Here is a 26,257-nt window from a genome sequence, read left to right as displayed (position 1 = left end):
GGCCTGTGGGATGTCTCTTCTTGGCATGAGAGCACTGTCTCATCATGAGTGACATTACTGTCACCCAAGTCAGGGATCTCAGGTTCTCCTTGACACATGACCTACATCCAGGCACCATATTCCAACGGGGTACTCCTCACAGCCCTGCAGGGTGATCTTGCCCTCTTTCCCCTACCCAGCACCACTGCAGTCTTCTAAAACTTTCTCTAGTCCCACTTGTGCCCTCTTATCTTGTCTCTACCCCACAGTCACAATGGGTTCTCTAAAATGCAAATGAAGCTCTTCAGTGAATACTCATTTCCCTGAAGATGAAAGCTCAAACACTTTAACAAGATATATAAAGCTGCCGGGTGTGGTGGCACATGCCTATAATCCCAGCAACTCTGGAGGCAGAAGCAGGGGGATTGTAAATTCAAAGCCAGCCTAGCAATCAAGCAAGGTCCTAAGCAACTTAGTGAGACCCTGTCTCAAAATAAAAAATACTAAAAAGGGCTAGGGATGTGGCTTAGTGGTTAAGTGCCCCTGGATTCAACAATAGTACCAAAACAAAACAAAAAAGCCATCATCTCCACCTGCTCCCTAGTTCTAAACTCTTCTTGTTACTCTGTCCTGAAGGCCAGAGTCCTGTGGGTCTCCCTGCACCACACTCCCTGTGTGCTGGCCGTCCTCCAGTTGACTGCACAAACACCAGCTGTCCCCGTAACTGCCAGTGGATGTGCCTCAGCAAATTCTAAGAATGCAATCATTAAGAATATGTCTGTTTATGGGCTCAGTGATAGAGCACTTGCCTAGCATGCACGAGGCCCTGGGTTCATCCTAGCCCCCAAGCCCCCATTAAAAATTAAAAATACAAGGCTCAGTTGGTAGAGTGCTTGCCTCACAAGCACAAGGTCCTGGGTTCAATCCCCAAGCACTGCAAAACAAACAAACAAACACATAAACAAACAAAAAAACCAGTTACTTGGGAGGCTGAAGCAGGAGGATTACAAATTCAAGATCAGCCTTGATAACTTAGTGAGACCCTGACTCAAAATAAAAAAATAAAAGGGCTGGGGGTATAGTTAAGTGGCAGACACCCCTGAGTTTAATCCTGTGTCATAAATAAGTAAATACAGAGTAGTTTAATGGGTTCAAGACCAAAACTACAAACTGGGTTGGCAAATAAATCAGGTCCCTCTGAAAGCTGTTCTGAAGAACAGAGAGCTAGAACGGTGCTGCTTCTCCCTCCTGTTTTCCTCCTCTGCCCTCCTGCTCACTTGGATGGCTTCCTCTGGGATGGACGGTGAGGAATCGCTCCTGGACAGAAGTTGCTTTAGCAGCAACTGCACGTTTATTAGTTGAGTTGATTTGTCCTGGGTCTGCTGGGTACAACGACCACCCCTCCAGCCTCTCCTGGCATCCCTCCCGCTGACCTCGGCACATGGCCCGCACAGGGAGCACGGCAAAGGCAGGTGGCAGTAGAAGCCTAGGTGCGTGGGGACCCACAGGTCACCTTTCTCCCCTGCAGGGGCAAAGGCTCTGGCTGTCTTCCTGCCCCTCTCCACACCCCAGCACCCTCCAGAGTTCCCTACTCCTGCTTCTGGTGGGCGCCTTGGTGAGGAGGAAGAGGCTGCAGGCCAAAGTCCATGCTGAGCTGGTCAGTCACTTGGGCAGAGCAGGGAGTGAGCGGGTGGTGGTGAATCCCAGGAGCTCATCTAACTGTGAGAAGAATCTGGCACGACGTCCTCCCCGCCCCCAACCAGACCTCCCACTCACTTGCCCAGGAGGCCTTTCTCTATGTCCCCATTAGGAAGGGGACCTCTCAAAGAAGGTAGAAGGCTGTTCATGGCACCCTCAAGAAAGCACCCGTCTCTGAAAAGGCCCAGGCACACAGACCCCAGAGCAGCCGCCTGTGCAGTACTGGAGGTGCACCAGCTGCGCGGGAGCCGGGGAGCTCGCTGCCTCCCCAGACCCTCAGACTGGGTGTGACGAGGCTGCCTCATCACCATGACTCCTGGGGGCCACTGCACATCGAGCCCCAGAGGTGCAGGAGTGCCCGCCTGCGTCCGAGTGGCAGGCTGCAGGGCCCGGCAAGAGCGCACTGGCACACCGTCCTCATGGAGAGCTGCAGCAGGCGCCGGCAGCACGGTGAGGGGAGCTCCAGGTCCAGGTGCGCGCCGAGGGGCAGCAGGTCCATGTTAGGTGGAATGGGGTGTCACATTGTAGGACGCGTTCTTCAGGGCATTCAGGAAGAACTGTTCATTCTCCAAGAAGTCACGGTCCTGCCAGGCAGATTCAGAAGAGTGCTCAGGCTCCGGTGCACTGAGAGGGGGGCCTGGACCCTGGCTGAGCAGCCTTCACTTAGGGGCCCCGCACCCAGTTGTTGGCTGGCTCTGGGAGGTTAGGTGGGGACATGAAAGAGCCAGGTGTGCAGTGAGGCAGACCTGGTCTCAGTCCTGGGGAGGCCACTTGTAGCAGTGTGACTTTTCAGCACCTGACCTCATCTCTATGCCTCAGTTTCCTGGAGAAACTGGAGATAAGAACCTCTCCCGGGTAGAGCCGAGTGTGGGTGAAGCTGCTGACGCACCTAAAGCCTGAGCATCAGGCCCAGCACACAGGACATGCTCCCTGAGTGGCGGCTGCAGTCCCAGGCTGCCGTGAGGTTTAACTGAGATGGTACATGCCAGCTGCTGCATACAGAACCCGGCCGAGGGCACAGCCTCCAAGTTGCACACCAAGTAGTCTGCCTGCTGAGTCTCCTCCAGGAGCTGGGGTCAGCCCTCCCCAGAGCTCCCCAATGCCGCTGCCCTGAGCTAGGACTCTGCACGTCCCCACGGTGAATGTGAGGACCCACGCCCAGTGGACACTCACCTGCTCGGCTGTGTGCTTCAGCAGCACCAACTTGGCAAGGAGGTGTGCAGGGCCCGGGCTGGCCAGCAGCTGGCTGCACTGAAGGGTGGTGGGTGCAGGAGTCACGAGGGCTGAGGAGGCTGAGGAGGAAGTCAGGGCCGAAGTGTTGGCAGGAAAACAGGACCCCATGGCTGTACCTCCAGGGCCTGCTCACAGGCTGCCCACCAGGGGAACCGGGACAAATGCTCCGGGGGTACGTGGCTCCAACTCTCAAAAGCCTCTGAAAAATGCTCATGTGCTCCCATCTGACAAGTCTGCTTCTAAGAATCAGGCAAAGGAGCCAAGATGCACAGATGAAGGTCTCCAGAGAGGCACTGCTCCTCTCAGCAACAAACACCCTCGGTATGGAACAGCCTCAGAGTGGAAGCTGAACTCATCAAGAATGTGAAAGTACTGACATGAAGACACGTTCCATATGTGTGTCACTGAGTGGTAAAAGCCAGCTTATAAAACAACATGTGACGTATTCCCAATTTTGTTTTGAAAACAACCATCGGTCTGGAACGTTAGGCACCAAAATGTTCAAGGTGGTTCTCTCTGCATTGGAGACTGGGATTGAGGCTGATATTGTAAAAAGTTTCCCCGTCTATTTCTGATTTATTCTGCTGAAATTAACATGCATTAATTGTTTAAAAAAAGAAATAACGAAATGACTTTAAGACTCATGCAGCACCAGGCATGGTGGCACATACCTGTAATCCTAGCAACTTGGGAGACAGAGGCAGGAGGATTGCAAGTTCAAGGTTCGCCTCAGCAACTTAGTTTTGTCTCAAAACAAAACAAACAAACAAACAAAAAACAAACAGGAAAAAAACCCAGCCAGTGCTAGGCAGGTGGTGCACACCCATAATCTCAGTGACTTGAGAGGCTGAGGCAGGAAGATCTCAAGTTTGAGGTCAGCCTCAGCAAGTTAGCAAGGCCCTCAGCAACTTAGAGAGACCCTTTTTCTAAATAAAATACAAAAAAGGGCTGGGGATGTGGCTCAGTGGTTGAGTGCCCCTGAGTTCAATCCTTGGTACCCAAAAATAAAAATAAAAATAAAAAATAAAAATGGCCAAGCATGGTGATGCATGCCTGTAATCCCAGTGACTCTGGAGGCTAAGGTAGGAGGATCACAGGTTTGAGGCCAGCCTCAGCAACTTAGTGAGACCTTATCTTAAAAACAAAAACAAAAACCCCAACCCAGACACTCCCTAACTTGAACAGTTGAAGGTTAGCCAGCTCTTACCTGTGCCCCTGTCCTGGGCTGGCTGAGCCCCATCCCTTCCTCCTTGAGCCACTTACCACCTGGGCTGGAGGCTGCTGGGCCCTGGACTTTGGAGAATAGCCCTGGGAGGCTGGAAGGCAGGTCTTGTCGCACACGGTCCAGCTGTAGCCTCTGCTGCGCCAGGCTCAGGTGCTCCTGTCCCCAGCCACAGAGAGCAGAACTCAGTGGGTGCGGGGGTGGCTGGGTGTGGGGACAGGAGCTGGGGGAAGGGAGCCTTGCCTGATGCACATGCTGCTCCTGCTGCTGCAGCCGCTCCTGCTGCCTCCGAACGGCCTGCAACCGGGCCTGTTGCTCAGACTGCACCTGCCGGGCCTCCTGCAGTGCCTGCTCACCCTCCTGGTACTTCTTAGAGGCCACCTGCAGGGAGACTTCAAGGTCAGGGCTGAGTCAGATGATGCCCCACATCCACACCCTTCCAGCCTCACCTTGCTCATGTGCTCCACCTCCTCAGCGCGGAGCTGGAGGCGCAGGGTGGCGGCTTTGACCCTTTCCTTTTCCTGCTGCAGCTCCTGCCGCTCCCGCTCCACAGCCTCCCTCTCGGTTGCCAGCTGCTCCTCCTTAGCCCGGAGCTCGCTGGCCCTGACCTTTAGCTCTCCTTGTTCCTGGAGAAGGCAGAATCTTTGCTGCATCCGCCTCTTAGGAGCTATACCAGGCTAAGCAGCACCCAGGGGTCCCCTCTGCCTCCGGGAGCAGGTGTTGGAGCCAGGGGCTTCCAGGATGGGCCAGAGAGCCATGGAGCCAGCTAGGGTGTTCCACCATAAGCTGTGTAACCGCAGCAGGTTCACCTTTGAACCTCAGAGTCCTTATTTCTAGACTATCTAAGTCATGGGAGCCGATGAGGATCAAACCCAGGGCCTCGTGCCTGCTAGGCAAGTACTCTACCACTACACATCCTCAGTCCTTTTTATTTTTATTTTTTGTTTTTTGGTACTGGGGGTTGAACCAAGAGGTGCTTTATCACTGAGCCACATCCCCAGACCTTTTTGTTTTTTATTTAGAGACAGGGTCTCACTAAGTTGCTTAGGACCTTACTAAGTTCCTGAGGCTGGCCTTGAACTTATGATCCTCCTGCCTCAGCTTCCTGAGTCACTGGTATTACACACATGCCCACCAGGTATGGCCTCAATCCTTTTTATTTTGAGACAGGGTCTCAGTAAATTGCCTAGGTGGGTCTTAAACTTGAAATCTTTCCACCTTAGCCTCTGAAGTAGCTGGGATTACAGGAGGGCACCACCATGCCCGGCTCTAATGAGGACTGAATGAGAAAAAAAAAGTGTATAAAATGCCTCTGGTGATGCAAGGGGGTTACTGTGGTGACAGTCACTTGTTTAACTCCTGCACCCTAAGTATGTCATCACTATGCTCTTCTCTTGTAAGCCTGAAGCTGACGCATCTAGGAGGAAGGCTCTGGGCCCTACCTTGGCCAAACTGATGAGGGTGCCCTCTCGCCGGCTGTCCACCTGCAGTGCTCGCTCGGCCTCTCGCTCAGCCCGCTCCTTACTCAGCTTCTGTTGCGTGAAGAAGTCAGCCCACTCGGCCGCCAGGCGCCGCCTCTCCTCCCCACATTTCTGCATGACGGACTTCTGCTCCTCCAGCAAGGCACTCTGGATTTGGGAGTGGGGGCACGGTGAGTGGCCATAATGGTGGGTCAGCAGCTGAGCCTGGTGCTGGACTCACCTTGGCCCTCTCCAGCTCCTCCCTCTCGATGGTGATCTGCTGGGCCATGACCCTCCTCTGCTCCTCCAGAGCACGCTGTGTGGACTCTGCCTTGGACTGCTCCGCACTCACTCGCCAGCGTTCCTGTTACGAGCCAGTACAAACGAAAGAAAATGTTATTCCTTTTTAAAGAACAGAACTCGCTCTTTTATTTGAATACATATTGGGAGTTCAAATGAATCTGTCACAGCTTAAGAGCTTAAGTGGCATTTAGTGACATTGAGTGCACAAGAGCATCTGTCCCAGTGCCACAGCATCATCTGACGTGGCAGATCTGGGTGACAGGAGGAAGCACAGTTGATGGTGGGGGAAGATGTGGAGGGGCCCCCAGGGCCAGAGGCCAAAGAATCAAGTGATAGGTGGCCCTGCCAGGTAGACCCCGTGTGCTCAGGTGGCCAATGCTCAGGGCTGGGCAGAACTGGAAGGCACAGGCAGGAAGGGCGGAGGGACACTGAGAGGAGATATGAGAGGGCGGGTCAGGGAGGCCTCCGGGGCAGCTCTGTGGGAGGAAGCTCTGGTAGGAGGAGGCTCGCCTTCTCTAGGAGCCGGCTCTGCTCGCTCAGGCGCGCCTCCATCTTCCCAATGACCTCCTGCAGCCGAGCACGCTCCTCTTCCATGTCCTGCTGCTGCCGGCCCAGCCGCTCCTGCAGCGCTGGGGTGGTCCACAGGGTGCTCACTGCCAGCCCTCCTGGCCCCAGGGGAGCCTGGGCTACTGAGACGGGGGAGGGGTACCTCGCAGCTGCTCGTCCTGCTGTCGGAGTCCCAGCGCCCGCTCCTGCGAGGTGGTGAGGTGCGAGGCCTCCACACGGGAGGACAGCTTATTCAGGCTGCTGGAGAACTTCTCCATCTGCTCGATGATGCCGTTCAGGGACCTGGAGGACGAGAGGGGAACCTGAGCCTGCAGAGGCCCAGTCCTGGGCCCCTGGGTGGGCAGTGCTGGGCAAGACACATACCGTGTGTGGGAGGTGGCACTGGTGACGGCATCGATCTCTTGGTCCTTCAGCAGCTTCAGTCGATGTAGCTGCTCCTCATGGTCCTTGCGCATTTCCAGGATGGATGCCCTGAAGAGGGGGCAGGGGCGGGTGGCCCGGGGCTGCTCTCGAGAACCACACAGACTGGATGTGGAGAGCATACCCCGGCAGCTCTCCATGGGAGCAGCACCTCTCCCTCTTCCTCCCCCAGGCATTCCTCCGTCTCCTTGACTCTTCTTTTCTTTTTGGTGCCGGGGATTTTGATACCCAGGGGTTCTTAACCACTGAGCCATATCCCCAGTCCTCTTATATATATATTTTATTTAGAGACAAGGCCTCACTAAGTTGCTGAGGCTGGCTTTGACCTTGCAATCCTCCTGCTCAGCCCCGAGCCACTGCGATTACCATGCCCAGCTTCCTGATTCTTCCCTCTTATCTGTCCTGGTACCCCAGGGCATGTGCACCAAGATTCCTCCTATTACCAAGCAAAGTCTACTTTTCACAGAGCCAAAGAAAGCTGTGTACATAACCCCTGTGTCTGGTCCATCTGGCCAGTCTTAACAAGCCTGCTCTGCCCTCAGCAACCTGAGTCTCTCAGGCACATTCTCTTGGTTTCAATCTCATCTCGGAAGGCAAGCAGATCAACACACCAGCAATGATGAGCACAGCTTTCCAAGGGTGACGCTAGCCTCCATGGGTGAGGTGAGTGAGTAACCTCGCCTGCTTGCTGCTGCTATGCCCTGCCTCCGGGAAGGCTAGCCCTCCTTGGTTCATGCCCCCTCCTGCCTCAGCAGAAGAGATGGCACCCCACTCAGGTGGGCCAATAGGCTGGTGTGCTTAGCACTGGCCCTCACCTCAGTGGGCCAATGGGAAGGACTCAAACTCGTGCCGAGCCACAGCTTGGGGGCTCTCAGGTGTGGCTCCTCTCTGCCCCCAGTGTCTCGTCCTTACCGCTGCAACTCTCGGAGCCGCTCCATCTCCTGGTCTTTTTCTTGTGCAGCTGCTGCCAAGCGCCGCTGGTGCTGGGCTGTGAGCTCGGCTCGGGCCTGCTCAGCCTCATGGCAGTGAGACAGATACTGAGCTGACAGCTCCTCATTCTCTCTCCGGAGCCGCTCCTCCCGTTGCTGGTACGATGTCTCTAGCATCTTGATGCGGCTTCTGCCAAGAGAACAGCCACTTACAGGGCCTTTCTGAGCATATCAACATAGTCTCAGGTCTCAGGGTTCAGTGAGGAGACGCGAGCAGAGCTGAGGCAGGACACCAGCCTGGGGCAACCGAGGCAGACCACGGGAAGGAGCTGGTAGGTACCTGTGTGCGTCCTCAATGAGCTCCAGGTCTGCCTGGTGCCGCTGCTGTAAGCTCCCCAGCAGCAGCTGCTGCTGGGTGCGCTCTAGCTCCAGCTTCCGCACCTAGCAGACAGTGGGAAGCAGTGTGCTGCGGGGCCGAGGTCTGCTGGGTCTACGCTCCACGCCACCTTGTGCCCGCAGTCCCTCCTCCCCTCGAGCGAAGCCTCCAACTCATTCCCCCTGGATCCCCACCTACAGGGTCCCTTACCTGGACCTCCAGCTCTGCCAGCCGTGCATGGCTCTGTAGCAGCTCTGCTTGGAGCTGGGCAGTGCCACTCTGAAGCTGCGCCTGGGCTGCCAGGAGTTGCTTCTGGTACCCCACACCTGGCAACAGGCTCTGCTCCAGGGGCTCTGGGAGCAGGGACTGTGGGGAAGGATGAGAGCTGTCCCACACCAGGAGCTGAGCTTGGCTACCTCCTGGCCCTCTGCTCACTGGACTTCCTGGCTTTCCCCTCCTCTGTGGCTGCAGACAGGGGACAAGACCAGGACAAGGTCTTAAGAGAGTCCCAGGCCCTGCCACTGAGTAGTCAGCAGCATCTCCGCATCAGCTCTGGTCAGAAAAGTAAGTGTCCTTCTGTCCTCCAAAATGACATCCTCCCCTTGGTGTCTCTAGCTTCTGAGACAAGAAACAGTCTCAGCTATGACACTGGCCCTTTCTATTGGGCCAGAAACTCTTTCTACAAGCCACCCCTCACCACTGTCTCCCAGGGTCACGATCCTGGGTGCCACACCTCCCAGGCCAGGTGTCGGAGGTGACTGCCACACCTGGGGAACACAGTTGGAGGGAGGATGGCAGGAATGGAAGAGGCTTTCTAGATGGATGCAGCCCTGCTTTCTGACTGGAGCATCCCTGGGCATGGCAGCCTGGCTGCCACCAGCAATTCCCTATTGATGCTGGCAGATTTGCACCCAATGCCACCTGGGAGTAGTGAGGCTAGCAGTTCAAGACAGTGCTGGTGAGGCATGCAGAGCGCACCGCAGCACACTGGGCATATCTGACACATCTTTCCCAGAAGGCTGTCATAGTCGACTCCTGGAGTTGCCTCTGAACGTGGATGAATGCCCCAGGCCCAAGACCTGTGCCTGTTTGTCCGCACTCCCTACCTGGACAGGTACAGAGAGCCCTGTGGATTCCTGGGAGCTTGGGAGACAAACTGCAGGCTCTGAAAAATAAACAGCAGAGAACTGAACAGGAGGCCCAGAGGAGCCCAGGGCTCTTTGCCTTGGCCTGTTGCAGGAGTGCCTTGTTACTCATCTTCCAGGGACCTCAGGGGAGCTCCAGGTACCTCTTCCTCACACAGACTAAACCCCAAACAAAGCAGAAAACGAACCGGTGCCAGAGGGGTCTCCAGAGGCTGTTCCTCTCTTTGGGTCACCTGCAGGGAAGGCCAATGGAGGGTGGCTCCAACTCTCAGGGGACCTGGGGACACAGGGATGGGGGCAAGGAAAACAGTCTTCTATGCAAGATGCAGGGGAAGGGTGGCAGCAGGAGTCAAGGCGAACTTCGGGTGAATAACTGTTTACTAGGAGAGCAGGACCTGCCTGTGCTGGTGGCTGGTAAAGGAGATGGGGACACAGCCTGCAGCAGGTCTGCCCTCAGTGGGCCCGACAGAGACACAGAGCACTACGCCTGCTCACCTGGTCCCAGCACGGCCACCTGCTATCCGTCTGTGGGGAAGGAGGTCTGGGCAGGCCCCACTGCCTCACCCGCTGCCAGCCCCGGCTGTGGACATACCCTGTGACGAGCGGCCTGGCAGCTGGCGTTTCTTGCACTCTTGCTCCTGAGGTCCTTCCCGCAGCTGCCTGCTCAAGGCCCTGAGTGCGGCCGACAGGTTGGCTGAGGACAGTGCGTGTTAAAGGCAAAGGTGACAGAAGGCCCAGGTTAGGCTGGATGAACATGGCCCTGGATGACACCCAGTGGGACGCCTGTGGCACCCTCTCCTCTTCCTGCTTCTCCTGGCCCTCCTATTGCCACCATCATCTTGGGGAATTCTCCCAGGCCTGAGCTCCTGGGATGTGTGGACTGCCCCTCCCTTTCAGAACCACCCCCACCTCGGTGGCCACTATGGCTGTGACTAGATGCTGTCCGTGGAGTGACAATGGCACATCACACACACTGCAGTTAAGTTCAAGTTCAAGTCTGTCTCACTCACTTAGCTCCCCTCAGCCTTAAACCTCAGCTCTGCTCAGGCGACCCCAGGACAGTCGCCCTTCAGTTACTCTCTTGGGTTATTTGTACCCGCTCTGGGCTTTTCTGTTTGGGTCACAGCTCTGCCTTGGTTTCAGACCAAAGTCAAAGCCGTCCTCTTGTCATCACATCCAGCCCAGGTGTGGTGGTGTCCCTGGGCTCTCTCACAGCTCTCCGGAGCATCTCCCTGCTTCCTCTGGACTCAGCCTTGCCAGACCCTGTCCTCTTCCTGCCCTCAGAGGTCACTCACCAGCCTGCCCCACCCGCTGGCTACTCTGTGGCTCCCCAGGAACTATGTCTTAGCCACCATGTCTTCTCAAACACCCCCGAGAGACGCGACAATCTCTACTCGCATGTACTTCAGTCACTTCAGTTGGGCTGACAGAAACACTGACAGTCGAACTACTGGGTTTCCCTGCCCACCCAAGGATGCTGTGGACAGAGTCCCTGAGTAGAGGCAGAGGACAGCAGAACCTGCCACCGCGGGGCAGGTCTTCTCCTGCCTGATCCGGCAAGTCCCTGCTGCCACAGCAGTAGGGGCATGCATGTCCACAGTTCCCCAGCTCCCTGGCATCTGTGTCTGGGCAGATGAGCAGCTCTCTCCAGTGTGCCCAACATGAAGACAAACAGAGCTGAGAGTGGCCCATGGCACACTGCTAGCGTCTCCTAGAGACACTATGGCACGCACAATGGGAAGGCTGGCCCTTGAGACCCTGCCTGGTCCTTCCCCTAGACACAGCAGCCCAGGCCCGTACCTGTCAGAAAGGGGACGGCCTGCTGTCCCCATTGAGTCCCGGCCCTTATAAGCCTCAGTGTGCTCCTCTCTTGTTGCAGCTTGGGACTTCTTCCGAGACAAGACGTGGCTCAGCCAATCCTCCTCCTCTTTCTCCTCAGGTACTCCCAGCCTGGAGGCCTGGCTGGCTTGGGCAGAGGGCCCTGTACTCTCTGCTGGTGGCTTTGGCCTCAAGGAGGGCAGTCCAGATGGGGCAGAGTATGGATCTAGGGCTGAGTGCTGGCTCACGGGATGGGGTACAGAGGGTGTGGGTATCGCCGAGCCTTCCCGGTCAGACTCCCGGATGGGAGATGGCGGCAGCAGATCCAAGTCGTCATCCTTCAGGCCCAGCCAGTCAGCTCCTCCCTTCCTGGGGGAGACTGGGCTGGAAGCCACTGGGGAGCTTTGTTTGGGGCCTGGTTCTCCCTTGGGGTCTGGGCCACCTTCTAAGACCCTGTTTCAAGACAGAGAGGAGGGCATCAGGCATCCTGTCCCAATAGCCCCTGGCCAGTTTTTCGCCAGCAGGGACTATGAGGCCCACAGCATGGAGTCAGCAATGCCCAGAAACTGCCCAACCAACCTGAGGCCCAATGAGCAGCAGCCCCTGGACCAGCTGCTGGGGTAGGGCAGTGGCATGCACTATGCTATTTGAGGATATAGCTCTGGGTGAAGTGCTTGCCTAGCATTCATGAAGCTCTGGGTTTGAATCCCAGAGTGGAAATTAAAACAACAAAAAAGGAATATTCTGGGACTGAGAGACTGGGGATAGTGCAGCTCAGTAGTAGGATTCCATCCCCAGCACCAAGGAAAAAAAATATTCTGAGACTGGGAAGAAAAATGCATGTGGAGTAGTTATCTAGATGGAGAGAGAGGCTGGCAAGGCCAGTGCAGCAGAGCCGACCAAGCCCAGCCTGGTGAAGGGGAGGAGGGAGTTCTTTGTACTGTTCTTACAACTTTTCTGTCAGTCTGAAATTACATCAAAATACAGTTTAATGTAAATACTGAGAGAAAACAAATTCAGAAAATTCCATCACTGATGTAATTTTCTGTTGCATGTCAGGAGGCTGCTGGTCGGGGTCAAATCTAGGATCAAGCTTGTCTCCACCCTTCGGCTTGAGCTGCTGGGACCAGGCAGCCTTCCTCTCCCTTCAGCACCCACAGAGACTTGGACCCCACCTCCCCACTCTGTCAGGTAGGATGGGGAGGGCCGCAGGGACCTGCTCCCCAGAGGCTGGCCTCCCCAGGCCCTGCTTACCTGACAGACTGCCGCCGAGACTGCAGACCCTCGGAGGAGCCCACAGTGGGCTGGTAGGCCCCAAAAATGAGGTCCTCATTGTCCCAGCTATCTTCTTCTTCTTTGTCTGTAAAATAAGGGGCCTGTGACCCTGACCCAGAGCAGGGGACTGGCAGCTCTGATGCAAGGCAAGCAGAGGTGGGGCTGCCCGAGAAGAAGCACTGCAGCCATAAGAACAGCAGGGGACTGTGGAGACACACTGGCCGAGCGCTGCTGTGTCACAAGAACAGATCCCAACAGGTGGCTGGTGGGATGACACTTTGAGAAACACTGGTCCAGAGAAATTTTTAAGACATGAGCTGCTGCCTATCGAGAGGCTTGAGAAACCACCTTGAATAGTGTCAACCAGCAGATTCATAAATCAAACAGCATGTGCGCAGAGCAACAGGGTGCTGGACAGGTAGGGGGAACGGTTATCTCTCGACACTTCTGTCTCCACTACAGACGTGCTGATCATGTGTATGTGTCATGAGATCGTGTCAGGGTGCCGGCTGTGGTAGAGACCAGGTTTGGAGGTGCCCTCCCCTTCCCTCCTAGCTTCCTCACCCTGTGGTCTCTGGTACTTTTTGTCTAGTTTGAACTCTCTCTGTTGTCCAGTACCCGGATGAGCCAGGAGTTTTGTGGCTGTGCTTCGACCCAGCAGTTCATCCAGCTTGGAGCGAGCAGGGCGGGGCCCTTCCCTAGAGGATGGGGTTTGGGGAAGGAATCTGTGGCAAGGGGGCTCCCAGGGGACCACACTGTCCCCTCTCTTGAGCTTTTCTTGAGGTGGCGGCCTGGCCAGGAACCCCCCACCCATAATCATCCTTACTGGTCACCCATCTGTCTCCTCTCTGCCTTCGGGCTGTCTCCAAACCCCAAGGTAGCCATGATGTCATCCCCATCATCAAACAGCAATTCCTTCTTTCGGATGGGAGTGTCTCCAGGAGTTAGAGGAATACAGGGATCTAGAAGACAGAACCAGGACCCAATTCTCATGGACTTCCTGCCCTCTACCATGACTGAATGGGCCAGGAGGCGGGTTCTGGGCAGCTCTGAGCTTTCAGTGGGGGAAGAGACACTGCCCCTGTCTGGGTGCCCATAGGACCTGACTCCCCCTCACTCCTAGGCCCATGCTTCCACCTCCCTGCTCCTGGAGACTGATCATCTTTTTTTTTTTTTTTTTTTTTTTTTAATTTTTTTTAGATGTTGTTAGACCTTTATTTTATTCATTTATGTGGTGCTGAGAATCGAACCCAGTGCCTCACATATGCTAGGCAAGTGCTTTACCACTGAGCCACAAACCCAGCCCCGAGACTGATCATCTTTTCTGGACCTGAGACCTATGGTCCCTGCAGGGTCCCTGCTGAGATCCCACACCAGAAAGTTCAGTAAACTTGTCTGTTTTCAACAGACTCTGCCCCCAGGATGAGGAACAAGCTCCTCCACCCCACCTTGATCTCTGACTGTGCTGGGACTCCTGTTGGAAGCTGTTTTACTCTCTGTCACAAGTGGCTTCTTGGCAATTTCTTCCTCCTCATCAGAGAGAAGTCCTGCCAATGGGTCTTCCAAGTCTCACAGCCAAAAGGGAAAACAGAAGTTAGACTACAGCACTTTGTCCAGGAAAAAGAGACCTGGAGCTGGGACAGCTACGACCAGAAGACAAACAAGCTCTTCAGCACTGTAGGGTGGAGCCGTGGCAGGGAGCCTATGACACAGAGACAAAGCACGCAGAGCCAGGCACTGGGCAACTGACTCTGCTAGCTAGATGCATGGGCTCCTGGAAGCGTCCCAAACATCAGAAGAGAAGTAGAACATGTGTGTGTTCATGAAGAGAAATAGCCCTTTCCCTATACTTCAGAAAATCTGCAGTTTGATACCTGGTTTCCCAAGTCCTCGCAACTAAGTTCCCCAAACGTCCTGGCCAATACAACACAGCTCATCCCTCCTCCAGGACTTAAGGGGAACTGCATCGGGACACCAGCTCTCTGCTCCTCCTCTGCTACTCTGATATACAGACTTGGCCTCGGGCAAGCAGCAAGTATTACGCTGACTGCTCTCAGAACCAAGTGTCCAGGAGCAGTACTGGAGCAGAACCAAGTGTAACAGGGCCTCTGGTACCTTCAAAGGAAAGCTTCCGGTGCTGATGTCCAAAGCTACTGGGAGAAGCAGGTGGCTGCTTGGTGGCAATGATGTCCCCTGTAGGAAGAACAGAGAGAGAGAGAGAGAGGTTGTGGGCTAGGTCTTTCCCAGCTGAGGTCCTAGTCCTCGGACTAGGGACCCTGGATGGAGAACACTTCATCCTAGGAAGCTTGAACTCGTGGGTGTGGGCACAGCCATGGAGGGGTCCACACCCCTTCTCACCAGGCTTCTGGCAGGAAAATGTGCTGAGAGGCTGCTGTCAGCCCCCTGTAATGCATCTCTCCAAACAGAGGTGAGGCGCAGGGATGGGAGAGCTGGGAGATGCGGAGGCTACCATGCAACTTTCCTTTTGAAATAGAAATTATTGCTGGGCGTGGGAGCGCACACCTGTAATCTCAGCATTTCTGGACACTGAGACAGGAGGGTCACAAGTTCAAAGTCAGCCTTAGCAATGGTGAGGTGCTAAGCAACTCAGTGAGACCCTGTCTCTAAATGAAAAATACAAAATAGGGCTCAGTGGTTGAGTGCCGAGTTCAATCCCCGGTACCCCCCCAAAACATTATTGTTCTCGGAGGTGCTCTACCACTGAGCTACACCAGCCCCAACTTCCCATTTTAACTGGAAAAGCTCCCTGAGGAGCTGCGCATGTCAGACTTAAGAGGAAATGGAGCCACTCCCTCCCCCAAAACACCCACCCACACAGAGGCACAGGACACGAGCGCATCCTTCTAAGCATCTCCAGGGCACTGTCCTCCACTCACCCTTCTCGCCGGCTGCGAGTTTGCTGGCAGGTTTGGGGCTGCTAGGCAGCTCCTCTTTCCCAGAACCCTTGGTAGCTGTTTTGCCAGAGGCTGGATGAGACTTCTTCAAACCCAGGACATCAGCATCCATGTCATCTAGATCCTAGACAGCAGGAGATGGGGCACAGGCCTGGCAAGACGCTATGGTTTGCATGCTCAGTGTCCCCCTAAGGTCTGTGTGAAAAGGCTTGGCCCCAGAGTGGTGGCGTTGGAAGGTGGGGCTTTGTGCAAAGTTTGTAGGTCACTGCAGACTTTGAAAGGCACTGTGGGACAGCCGTCCTCTTTCATTGCTCCAGGTCCAGAAGTGATCACTTACATCTCCCTTGGGGCTTAGCTGCCATGATGTGCCACCATCCGTCACCTCAACCTAAGGCCAAACCAATCCCCACCTCCAACCTCATCTTGGACACTGAGCCTCCAAAACTGTGAGCTAAATAAACCTCCTCTCTTTACAAGCGAGCCATCTTGGGTATTTCGTTGCTGGCTAGACAGAATGGGTGGAGGGGTTCCATCTAAGGAGGGTGGCAGGCACCCAGGGGACGAACTGTGAGAGGACAGAGGAAAATAAGAAAACTGTTGAGACAAATGGTGAGTTAGGAAAGAAAATAGAACTGAAGGTGAGCAGAGTGGGGTCAGGGTTCACGGTTCGGGAATAGGAGACTCAAAGTCACCACCAAAAACAGAATCAGAAGACCTGAGGGTTATGCCTGGGGTTATGGCCAACTGGCTTCAGGGAGAAAGATTTCAGGTTAAAGCAGCTGAATCTGGAGTCAAGAAGGGATACGATGCCAATTCTTTCTAGCTCCACGGAGACTGGAGCCAAGCGCTCGGCCTTCACCCAGAGAATGTGACAAAATGGGGTGAATGCAATGAGTTGAAATGCATTCTGCAGTCATAGGTAACTAATGAGAACAAATTTTTTAAAAATAGGGTAAATGGATGGGCCATGAAGCCTAGGGTCAGAGGGCAGGCTGCCACTGGCTGTAGGTGAGGGAGAACCAGAGGTGACCAAGGCCAAGCCACCTGAGCACTGTGTGATCATGTTCTTATACATGGTTCAGAATTTACATCTTAAGATTCCAGTGCAAAGATTAGTTCTGGGCTGGATGTGATGAGAAGGGGATCCCAGTTAGCATGGGACGTGGAAGAAATATAAGGAACAGGCTTTAGAGGAGACATGATCCCTCTGAGTCCCTTCAGGTAGTGGCGGGTGGTGGAAGGAACCCAGCCAGGTGAGCCTCCAGGTAGAGTTGGGCCCCCTTTAACCAGAGGCCTGTGGTATAGACTTTCCAGTCTCTGGAGCAGGAAAGCTCACTGTACCCAGAGGGCAACAGTTCAGAGGAGGGGAGGTATTGGGATGGAACTGACCAGTGTGTCACATGCATGTGTGAAGCCCTGACGAAGAATCACAATTTTGTATGATTATGATGCACCAATAAAAAATAATTTAAAAAAGGGCAACAGTGCTCGCTTCGGCAGCACATATACTAAAAAAAGGGCAACAGCTCAGGGTTTTTGTGTGGTAGTACACACCTATAATCCCAGGGGCTTGGGAGGCTGAGGCAGGAGGATCTTGAGTTCAAAGCCAGCCTCAGCAACTTAGTGAGGCCCTAAGCAACTCAGTGAGACCCTGGCTCTAAATAAAATATAAAAAGGACCAGGGGTGTGGCTCGGTGGTTAAGTGTCTCTGGGTTCAATCCCCATATGAAAGGAGACGTTAGAGGGAGAGAGGGAGAGTGAAGCCTTGGCACAAGACAACAGCAGCCCAGCCCGTCCCAGCCCTGGGGACTGGGAGCTGTTTCCCTACCTTCATGGTCTGCAGCAAGGCCTGCGGGTCTGCCTCTGACACATCAGAAATCTAAGTCCACAGGAGGCAAGGATAAGGACAAGAGGCACAATAGTCAAGGCCCAGTAACACTCAAGGATCCATCCCCTGTCACCTTGCTTCTGTGGGAGCAGGTGGCTCCGTAGGGGTACAGCTTGGCCAATAGGCATAAACAGAAGGGTCCCTTGTCCTTTTCCCTTGGGGCTTAGCTGTTGTGAAGACAAACTTGCCCAGCTCTGGAGACCCATAAAGCACTGCCACTTTCTGTTCCTCCAAAGGAGAGGTCACTTCCATCACGGGACCCCAGCTTTGCTGCTTCCCAATCATGTGACCAGACAGTGTGGAGATTTTAATGGGAATGGGCAACATCCAGCTCCCACGAGAGCTCTGCTTTCCAGCACATGGTTCTGGTGGGTTCCCATGGCAGCCCTTGGGCATTGTTTTGCTTTAAGAACAAACTGACTTTGCAGGGATTTCTGCACCCTTCTACGAGGCTCCTTGGCCACCACACCAATCTCACTGTTCTCAGGGATAAGTAGAGAGGCTAAGGACTGGGGAGTGGGCCAGGCTCACCTCAGCATCAGCTCCTGTCAGGGTGTCAACAATATTGTCTTCCAGGAGGGACCTGCAAAGAGATGGGTGGAATCAGCACTGACCCCTCTATACCTGGTCAGATTTTTCTCAAAAATGGAGAGTGGGGGGCTAAGAGCCAGCTCAGTGGTAGAGCACATACTTGGCACATAGAAGGCCCTGGGTTCAATCCCAGCACCACCACAAAAAAAAAAAAAAAAAACAAGTGGCTTAGAGAGTCAAGTGAACTTGGACTTCTCCAAGAGGACAAACATGCAAAAAGGAATTCATGGGCCACCTAGATTTCTTTCTTTCTTTCTTTCTTTCTTTCTTTCTTTCTTTCTTTCTTTCTTTCTTTCTTTTTTTCTTTCTTTCTTTCTTTCTTTCTTTTTCTTTCTCTCTCTCTCTCTTTCTGTGGTAGACACCCTTTAAAAACAAACCATTAAAAACAAAAGGAAAGAGGAAGACAACTGCTCTAGCTAAAGTGAAGGTGGAGGTGGACCATGACAAGGTTCCTCCCTTACTGCTCACCTGTCAGGAGAGGAAACACAATTTGAAAATCACTGGCCTGGGCCAATGCCCTTATTTTGAGCATAAGGAAATTGAGGCTCAGAGAGGTTCAGGAATTGCCCAAGTAACGAATGAAGGACTGGAAGCCATGGCTTCTACCAGGTCAGGTGTCCTTCACTCCTCTAGGACCCTAGGAGCTAAGGAAAGAGGGTGGAAGTCCCTGACATCAGCAGTGGGCATGCACCAAGTGGGAAGTGTGGTGGAGGGACAGGGTGCTGGGCTAATGGGCCAGGATCCCAGGCTGCCCCAGTGCTTACCGTGCTCTGCTCTTTGAGGAAAGGAGCCCCTGAGGTGTACGTGTGGCACCTCTGGCATGTGAAGCTAGTTCAACAGGCTTCGCAGGGAGTGTAACTGGAACAAGGGACAACACAAAAGATGTCATTCAGCTACAGAGAACTCAGCTGAGATGAAAAGGATGTCAAGGGCTGGGGCTGTAGCTCAGTGGCAGAGCACTTGCCTAGCATGTGTGAAGCATTGGGTTCGAGCCTCAGCATAAAAATAAACAAATAAAGGTATGCTGTCCATCTACGACTACAAAAAAAAATTAAAAAAAAAAAAAAAAAAAGAAAAAAGGATGTTAAGTCCCTACACCCAGTTGTCTCCCTGACCTTCCCAAGGAAAGAGGGGCAGTTTGGAGGAAGGCAACCGATGCCAGAGGCAGGTCCCAACATTATCCCTTGGAAAACCTGAATGAGGGAGGGAGTAGTACATTTCCAAGGAGGAAGTCAACCCTAGACATCAGTGTGTGTCACATGGAGAGCTCAACCCAAGCCACGCCAACCGCACCCCAGGGTTGGCAGGGGCACCATGGCATATCTGCAACCCCACACTGTAGCTTGGAAGAGGTCGGCTTAGACTATGAATTTTCCCTGCCAAGGAGGGGAGGCTAAGTCTCACTATCCCCCGTAAACTCTGCCCAACGTGAAGCCCTGCTCCTTAGCACAGCAACACAGACACAAAGGGTAAGGGCTCAGTCTCCAGAATATGTCAGGGGCCCACAGAGGCACAACTGCAATGGAAAGCACTTAGGTGGTTTCTCAGAGTTACCACGAGCCCCAGCAAGTCCACTCCTAGGGTTACGCTCAAAAGAACTACAAGTCCCCACAGAAACCCGTACACGGATGTTCATAGTAGCCTTATTCATAATAGCCAAAGGTGGAAATAACCAAATGTCTTTCACCTGATGAACAGATAAACAAAATGTGGGATACCTGCACTACGGACTATTCTCTAGCCATAAAAAGAAACGAGAGGAGGCATGGAGGTTCACTTCTGTAATCTCAGCTACTTAGAGGCTGAGGCAGGAGGATTCCAAGTTCAATGCTAGTCTGGGTAACTTAGTGAGAGCCTGTCTCAAAATAAAAACTTAGAGAGCTGGGGATGTAGCCCAGAGGTACAGCACTTGCTTAGCAAGCCTGAAGCCCTGGATTCAATTCCAGTAACTCAAAAAAATAAATGAATAAATAAATAGGAAAACGAGGTACTGACACATGCTGCTATGTGAATGAACTTGGATAATAACACACTAAGAGAAAGAAGGTGGCTTGTCTAGCATGTATGAGGCACTGGGTTTGATCCTCAGCACCACATACATACATACATACATACATACATACATACATAAGACAAAGGTATTGTGTCCATCTACAACTAAAAAAAAAAAGTAAAAAAAAAAAAAAAAAAAAAGAAGTTGATGGCAAAAGGCAAAGGTCAGATTCTATATGGTTCCATTTCATATAAAATGACCAGAATAGGCAAATCCATAGAGACAGAGAAGAAATAAATGTGGCCTAAGGGTGGGGAAGGAGAGTGAGGACTGACTATTAATGGGCATGGAGTTTATTTACAGGGTGATGAAAATGTTCTGGAATTCAGCAGTGGTGATATTCTCATATTTTAAATGTCACTGAATTGTACACTTTTAAAGAGTAAGTTTTAAGCTCGGTGTGGTAGTGGACACCTGTAATTCCAGCAACTCGGGAGGCTGAGGATTAGAGGCATGAGACCAGCCTTGGCAACTCTGTGAGACCCTGTCTAAAAAAAAAAAGGGGGTTATTGGTGGTGGCTGAGGATATGGCTCAGTGGTAAAGTGTCCCTGGGTTCAATCCTGTACCAGAAAAAAAAAATAAAAATAAAGAAGAGTGAATTTCATGGTCTGGCCTGTGAATTAGAGGGACACTTACTGTCATCCCCCAGGAGGTCACCAAGGACATCATCGATGGAGCCTGGAACAGAAAAAGGCAGGCATGACTTAGGAAGGAAAGAAGAGTGGTGTTCACAAACCTGGAGTCCTGGGATTCCCCCAAGGCCATGGGGCTCTTGAATGCTGGGTCAGGCATGAGACGTTTTCCAACCCACTGGCAACAAGTTACCACACTTTGTCGAAATACCTCACATATAAATTTAAAATAACTTTCTCAAAGGATGCTGGTGAAGATTTTCAGTAGAACCTCCTTTCTACCTGCCTTCCCCACAACATGCTGGTCAACACTCAACCTTCTGGATTCTGAACAGTCCAGTATGAGTCTCTGGGAAAAGCATCCAAAATTTCTAAGCACATGCCAGCTTCTCTTATGCCGATAGCCTCCTGTACCTTCCCACCTGACACCCTCCCCCCAATGCTCTGGATGTACCTTCCCTGGTCACTTCCTGATAGAGCATGTTGGGGAAACCGAGGTAAGAATACTGAATCAATTCTCCCACTTGGTGAAAGTGCCTTTACCACAGTTAACCCCAAGCATGTCATCTGAATACAGGAACCAACAAGAATTTCTTCTAAAATCTCACTTCTTCTTCTTCTTCTTCTTCTTTTTTTTTTTTTTTGGTGGTGTGGGGGATGGAACCCAGGGCCTTGCACACACAAGGCAAGTACTTTACCCCAATCTATACCCTCAGCCCCACAAACCTCATTTCTTATTTGTTTCTGAATTTCTCTGAGGGCCAAAGAGGCAGAATAAGGAGCCATAAGGCACAGGCTGCCTATGGACTTAAGGGAGAAACAAGACTCTCACCAAGAACATTTAAACACAGACATCTCTATGTTGCATTGGTACCAAAGAGGGAAAAAGGCACATTTGATTTAAGAGTGATGTTCCATCTCTCCACTCACCTTTCAATCCCTTCTTGGTTTTGGGTGCCTAAAAATGAGAAAAAAACAAACACATTAACAAAATCAAATGGCGAACCTGTGTTGAAGCTAGAAAACAAGAATGAATTGTTCTGCTTTAGGAAGGAACACCAATGTCATTTTGAGACAGAAGTCCTTTATGTCTTCCTATAGTGTGTGAAAATGAACTTATTCAGAACATGGCAAGAGTCACCACTATGGAGCAGTAGCACCCACAGGTGGACAGAAATCTCTCTTCCCTGATTTCCAGATACCACATGCAAACCCTCCAAGCTGGGATACAATTGACTAGTAATATTTCCTTCTATTCCATCACCTGAATCCCAGCTGCCTGGTGTGGTGGTGCATGCCTGCAATCCCAGAGACTTGGGAGGCTGAGACAGGAGGATTGCAAGTTTGAGGCCAGCCTCAGCAACTTAGTGAGGTGCTAAAGAAACTTGGCAAAACCCTGTCTCAAAATAAAAAAGAAAAAAGACTGGGGATGTAGCTCAGTGGTAAAGTGCTCCTGGGTTTAATCCCCAGTATCAAAAAAAAAACTCCCAGTTGGGTTAGGGATGTAGCTCAGTAGTGCTCTAGCCTTGTGTGTGTGAGGTTCTGGATTCAATCCCTAGTACCACAAAACCAAAAATGCTTCCAGTTGGAAGCTCCCAGAAGCTCAGGGGAAAATCTGCTGCAGCTTAAATCTGAGAGTTTGATACAATGCTTTTTCCTATCACTCTTCTCTAGGAACCACATCCTGGTCCTTGCCACTCAGTTTCCAAAGCATTCCATGCAGTCAAGATTTTGGGGGCCTGGGGTGGGGTGAAGGGGTGGTGTTCACATTCCTACACATCTTACTGTGCATTTTGCCTACCATTTTGCTCAGGGCTCTTGGGGGCTGCTTGCAGATTCTTCACAGCACTGTCCAGCTCATCTGAATTCTGCCCACATCAGGTTCATTCTCCCTAATGAAGAAAATTGAAGTGGTTGCTTAAAAACAATGTAGCTTTAACAGAGCTTGACCCCGAGGGTTGTCAAGGTTTCTTTCACTTTATTCACTCAAGAAGACAAAACCTACTTCCACACATTAGAAGTTTCTTAGGGGAGGCATGGTGCCTGTAATCCCAACAACTTGGGAGGCTGAGGCAAGAGGATTCCAAATTTGAGGCCAGTCTCAGCAATTTAGAGGCCCTAAGCAACGCGGTGAGACCCTGCCTCAAAAACTAAAATAAATTAATAGGGCTGGGGATGTGGCTCAAGTGCCTCCGGCGTCAATCCCCAGTAAACCCACCACACCCCGCAAAAATTAAAGTTCCTTATGGGAAAGTGGTTCGGATGAGAAGCAAAGTGTTCTGGATAACTTAATGGGTTTTCTGAGTAATTGAACAAAGTGCAGTGGTCAGTGTTCCTTACTCTAAAAAGAGGATGCAGAAAATGACAGGAACCCACTTCAGAAAGGTGGGTGTCTGGAAAGGTGGCCAACCCCGCTTCCCTTCCCAGGCAACATTAAAGATTATTTTCTTGACAGCCTTCAGCACGAAGAGCAGGCGTGCGCTCTGGTAACCCCTTGACACGATTTTCACTGATGGTGGAAAATTTCCCTTCACCCTAGCTGTAAATCGAAGTCTTCCTCAGAATTACCTGTCTCCCTCCCCATCCTCTTTAGGAAAACCCACCTTTGCCACGCCTTGTTAGAAAGGAGTCAGAGGCGGTCATCTCTTATTTCCCAGGTGTTGGCCTGTCCTGTTTTTAGAACGCCAAGTTTATCTGGGGCTAGGGACAAAGGCCACTTGGAATGGTCGTGTTTCTCTTTCTTTGCAAAGGCAACTTCGGCGACCTACAGGTCCAAACGCGTTTTGGCTCATAACAGACACACCAGGAGACTTGTCATCTCCCACCCATTCTGTCCCAGCTTCCAGGCGGCGGGAATTTTCTGTGAGAGGTTTGTAAAGGCCAAAGGGCTCCAGAGCAACGTCGCGTCAACGCGTCTAGTCAGCCAGGTCCACGCCAGGCAGTGTTTAAACCCCGCGCCCGCCCAAGTCAGAGCCCTTCCCAGGGTCCTCGTCCATGACACTGTGCGCTCTAAGCGTCGCCCCTCGCGCCCAGTCCGACCCGACCCCAGCGCAGCCGGCGCAGCCTGCTGCGCCCAGGCCCCGGAGGTGCCCGTTACGCGCCGTCCGCTCGCAGGCCCGGCCGCGGGAATCTGGCCCGGCCGGAGCCGCCGATCCCGGCCCCACCCGGCCCTCCCGACTCAGCCAGGCCTCCCACTCCCGAGTCCGGGACCGCGCCGTCGCCGGTGGGTTTCAGGCGGCGCGAGGCATCCTGGGAGTTGTAGTCCGTGCCCGTTCATCCGCGAGCGGAGGTGCCCAGGGAGCCGCGCTTCCCAACATGCCCCGCGGTGAGCCCATCCGCTGGCGCGGCGGCTCCGCGCGTTGCTAGGCGCTGCCGACGCCACTTGGTGGAGGGGCGGGGCCAGGAGGGCAAGCTGGAAGTAGTCGCTCACTGCGCTGGGAGGCGGAGCAGGTTTGTCCTGCGCCCTTCGGGGGGTTCACTAGCGGCGGGTGAGCGTAAACTTTGTATTTATGAAAATGTTGTACCCCATTTGTGTACAATGAATCAAAGTGCAGCCTGTAAAAATTAAAATTAAAAAAAAAAAACCGATAGCTAACACATGGTAGGATCTCAATAAATACTGCTTTAAATTAAAAATTTTTTTGTATTTATCCCACGCCCAAAGCTTGAGGGAGGTGACTGTGACTTTCCTGTTCATTGATCAAAGCTGAACAGCCAGGGTGAAACCCAACACCATCACCCAACAAAAAAGAGAACACTTTTCCTTGTCTGTGCTTATTATTTTATTTATTAAGGGTTATGCAATTTCACAAAGCAAAGCATGGTTAGTGGTTTGGCTTAGCCCCAGATCAAGCAGGACCGGTGGGTCATTGCTGTCCCATAATTCCCACCCCCACCCGCACAGGATGGTCAGGCCAGGGTTTAGTAAGAATACCTGCTAAATGCGTGTTAGGTAGGAACCAAACTTAAACCCCAAAGGATACAAGGTATTTAGTTGAATCCATAGCTATTGGAAATTATATGGTTACCAACGTACTCAGCAGTCGGACTATTATGTTAAAGATCACACATGTGCTATATAGAAATGATGTTATCAGTCAACAGTATTGTACCAAAACAATTTTGATTGAGAATTCTTAAAATCACTCCTAACTGTCCTTGTAGTCTCAAGACAATCAATGGTCCACTTAAAATTCAAAAAAATATATTTTTTTAGGGCTGGGGAGATAGCTCAGTTGGTAAAGTGCTTGCCTTGCAAGCACAGGTCCCTGGGTGTGATCCCCAGCACCGCAAAAGAAATTTTTTTAGTTGTCAATGGACTTTTATTTTATTTATTTATATGTGGTGCCGAGGATCAAACCCACTACCTACCTCACACATGCTAGGCAAGTGCTCTACCACTGAGCCACAACCCTAGCTTTGGCCCACTAAGGCAAAACAAGGGATGAGGCAGTAGCTCAGGGGTGGAACACTTGCCTAGCATGTGTGAGGTTCTGGGTTCAGTCCCTAGTACTGGGTCCTGGGGGAGGGGAGGAGAGGGGAGGGGAGGGGAACATCTTGAATCTTGGGATCTGCAACCATCAAGTGGTTTGTAACTCTAAAAACAAGAGTCATTATATTCATGCTATCCTGGATCACGACTAGGTATTGAAAATTGTGTGGAGTTACAAGCAGAACCCTACCATCACTATTTTAACATGAAATCATTTAAGTACAGTGTGATTTTTTTAACCATACAAGAATGCAGTACTGAAAGTTAGCTGAGATGACTTCCCTGCATCATTTCATGAAAACCATTAAAACTTTCTAAAAAGAACAAGTCTTGGTCTCAGAATATATCAATTTCCAAGCATAGTTACTGCCTGAAGACTGTAATTCCAGGTGTACCCTTCACGTATATAAAAAGTTTAGTGGTATTATAGACCACATGCAACTAGTTCACTTCCTTCCTAGTAAGATGGATGGGAAGAACTCAGAAAAAAGAGGAGCAGAAACTGAGCAACAATTGTCTAAAGAATTACTGATCCCAGAAAACTATAGGATGATGGAGAGTTGTATATCTCCAAAGCATTATAATGAAGAATTAAGATCTGACATGTTAGCTTTAGGAACTCTAAAATGCCTGCACATATGTGGAATCTGAAATCACAAAAAAGCATGTGAACAGTTACTATTATAATTAAGTAAATGTTAAGATTAAAGGCCACAGGGGCTGGGGAGATAGCTGTAGGTAGAGTGCTTGCCTTGCAAGCACAAGGCCCTGGGTTTGATCCCCAGCACCTCCCCATCCAAAAAAAAAAAGAGGATTAAAGGCCACAAAGGCTGTGGGACCAACTTTTTTTTTTTTTTTTTTTTAAATACGGAATGCTTCACAAATGTGTGTCATCCTTACACAGGGGCCATACTAATCTATCGTTCCAATTTCAGTGTATGTGCCGCCAAAGCAAACACTCAACTGTGCTTTGAAGTCACTCATGTCCAAACATTAGAATACCTTGGTAAACATCTTGTGGGGCAAAAAGTGAGGAAGTTAAATTTTCATCCACTTGAAATAACAATTGTCTAGTTAGTTTCAAATTTTCATTCTTGTGTACTGTCCAGAGTACTTCTTAAAAAAAGGTTTAGTATTATCTAGTAGGAAAATCTCATTAATTCTATTCTTTTACATCTGCTAATTGTTCAGGCATGTCTCCTTTTCTGTTCATTCTCAGCATTATTAAGACCTTACAAACCTATATTTAAAATTTCTTCA

The 26,257-nt window shown here is 51.7% G+C and overlaps 1 protein-coding gene and 1 pseudogene across 5 annotated transcripts; both read right to left on the bottom strand.

The window, feature by feature from the left end:
* Nucleotides 1–1,075: 1,075 nt before the first annotated feature.
* On the bottom strand, nt 1,076–23,781 carry Fbf1 (Fas binding factor 1). 5 transcript variants are annotated; one of them, XR_007107652.1, is made up of 31 exons: nt 23,109–23,779; nt 22,307–22,397; nt 21,436–21,463; nt 20,510–20,551; nt 18,584–18,677; nt 17,760–17,811; nt 17,169–17,219; nt 15,323–15,464; nt 14,541–14,618; nt 13,874–13,993; nt 13,252–13,387; nt 12,990–13,123; nt 12,405–12,510; nt 11,133–11,603; nt 9,925–10,026; nt 9,521–9,609; nt 9,294–9,352; nt 8,398–8,652; nt 8,152–8,252; nt 7,795–8,001; nt 6,826–6,933; nt 6,605–6,744; nt 6,406–6,524; nt 5,834–5,956; nt 5,575–5,760; nt 4,582–4,758; nt 4,376–4,513; nt 4,118–4,291; nt 3,582–3,596; nt 2,851–2,969; nt 1,076–2,261 (listed from the first exon to the last, which is right to left on the bottom strand). XR_007107652.1 is itself a non-coding variant. In XM_047544005.1 (31 exons), the coding sequence occupies exons 2-31, from the start codon at nt 22,307–22,309 to the stop codon at nt 2,178–2,180; spliced, it is 3,597 nt and encodes a 1,198-aa protein (XP_047399961.1). In that variant the 5' UTR covers nt 22,310–22,397; nt 23,109–23,778; the 3' UTR covers nt 1,076–2,177. The 5 variants fall into 5 exon arrangements, 3 of the variants coding, with proteins under 3 accessions (XP_047399961.1, XP_047399963.1, XP_047399962.1); XM_047544005.1 differs by having other exon boundaries at nt 4,174–4,291; nt 23,109–23,778; XM_047544007.1 differs by having other exon boundaries at nt 4,174–4,291; nt 8,398–8,553; nt 23,109–23,778.
* Nucleotides 23,782–25,858: 2,077 nt separating this feature from the next.
* LOC124981497 (uncharacterized) lies at nt 25,859–25,956 on the bottom strand (annotated as a pseudogene).
* Nucleotides 25,957–26,257: the final 301 nt, after the last annotated feature.

This window comes from Sciurus carolinensis, chromosome 3, assembly GCF_902686445.1.
Source record: "Sciurus carolinensis chromosome 3, mSciCar1.2, whole genome shotgun sequence".
Taxonomy (NCBI): domain Eukaryota; kingdom Metazoa; phylum Chordata; class Mammalia; order Rodentia; family Sciuridae; genus Sciurus; species Sciurus carolinensis.
Note: the sequence above shows the minus strand (reverse complement) of the source record. Positions and strands in the feature narration are given on the sequence as shown.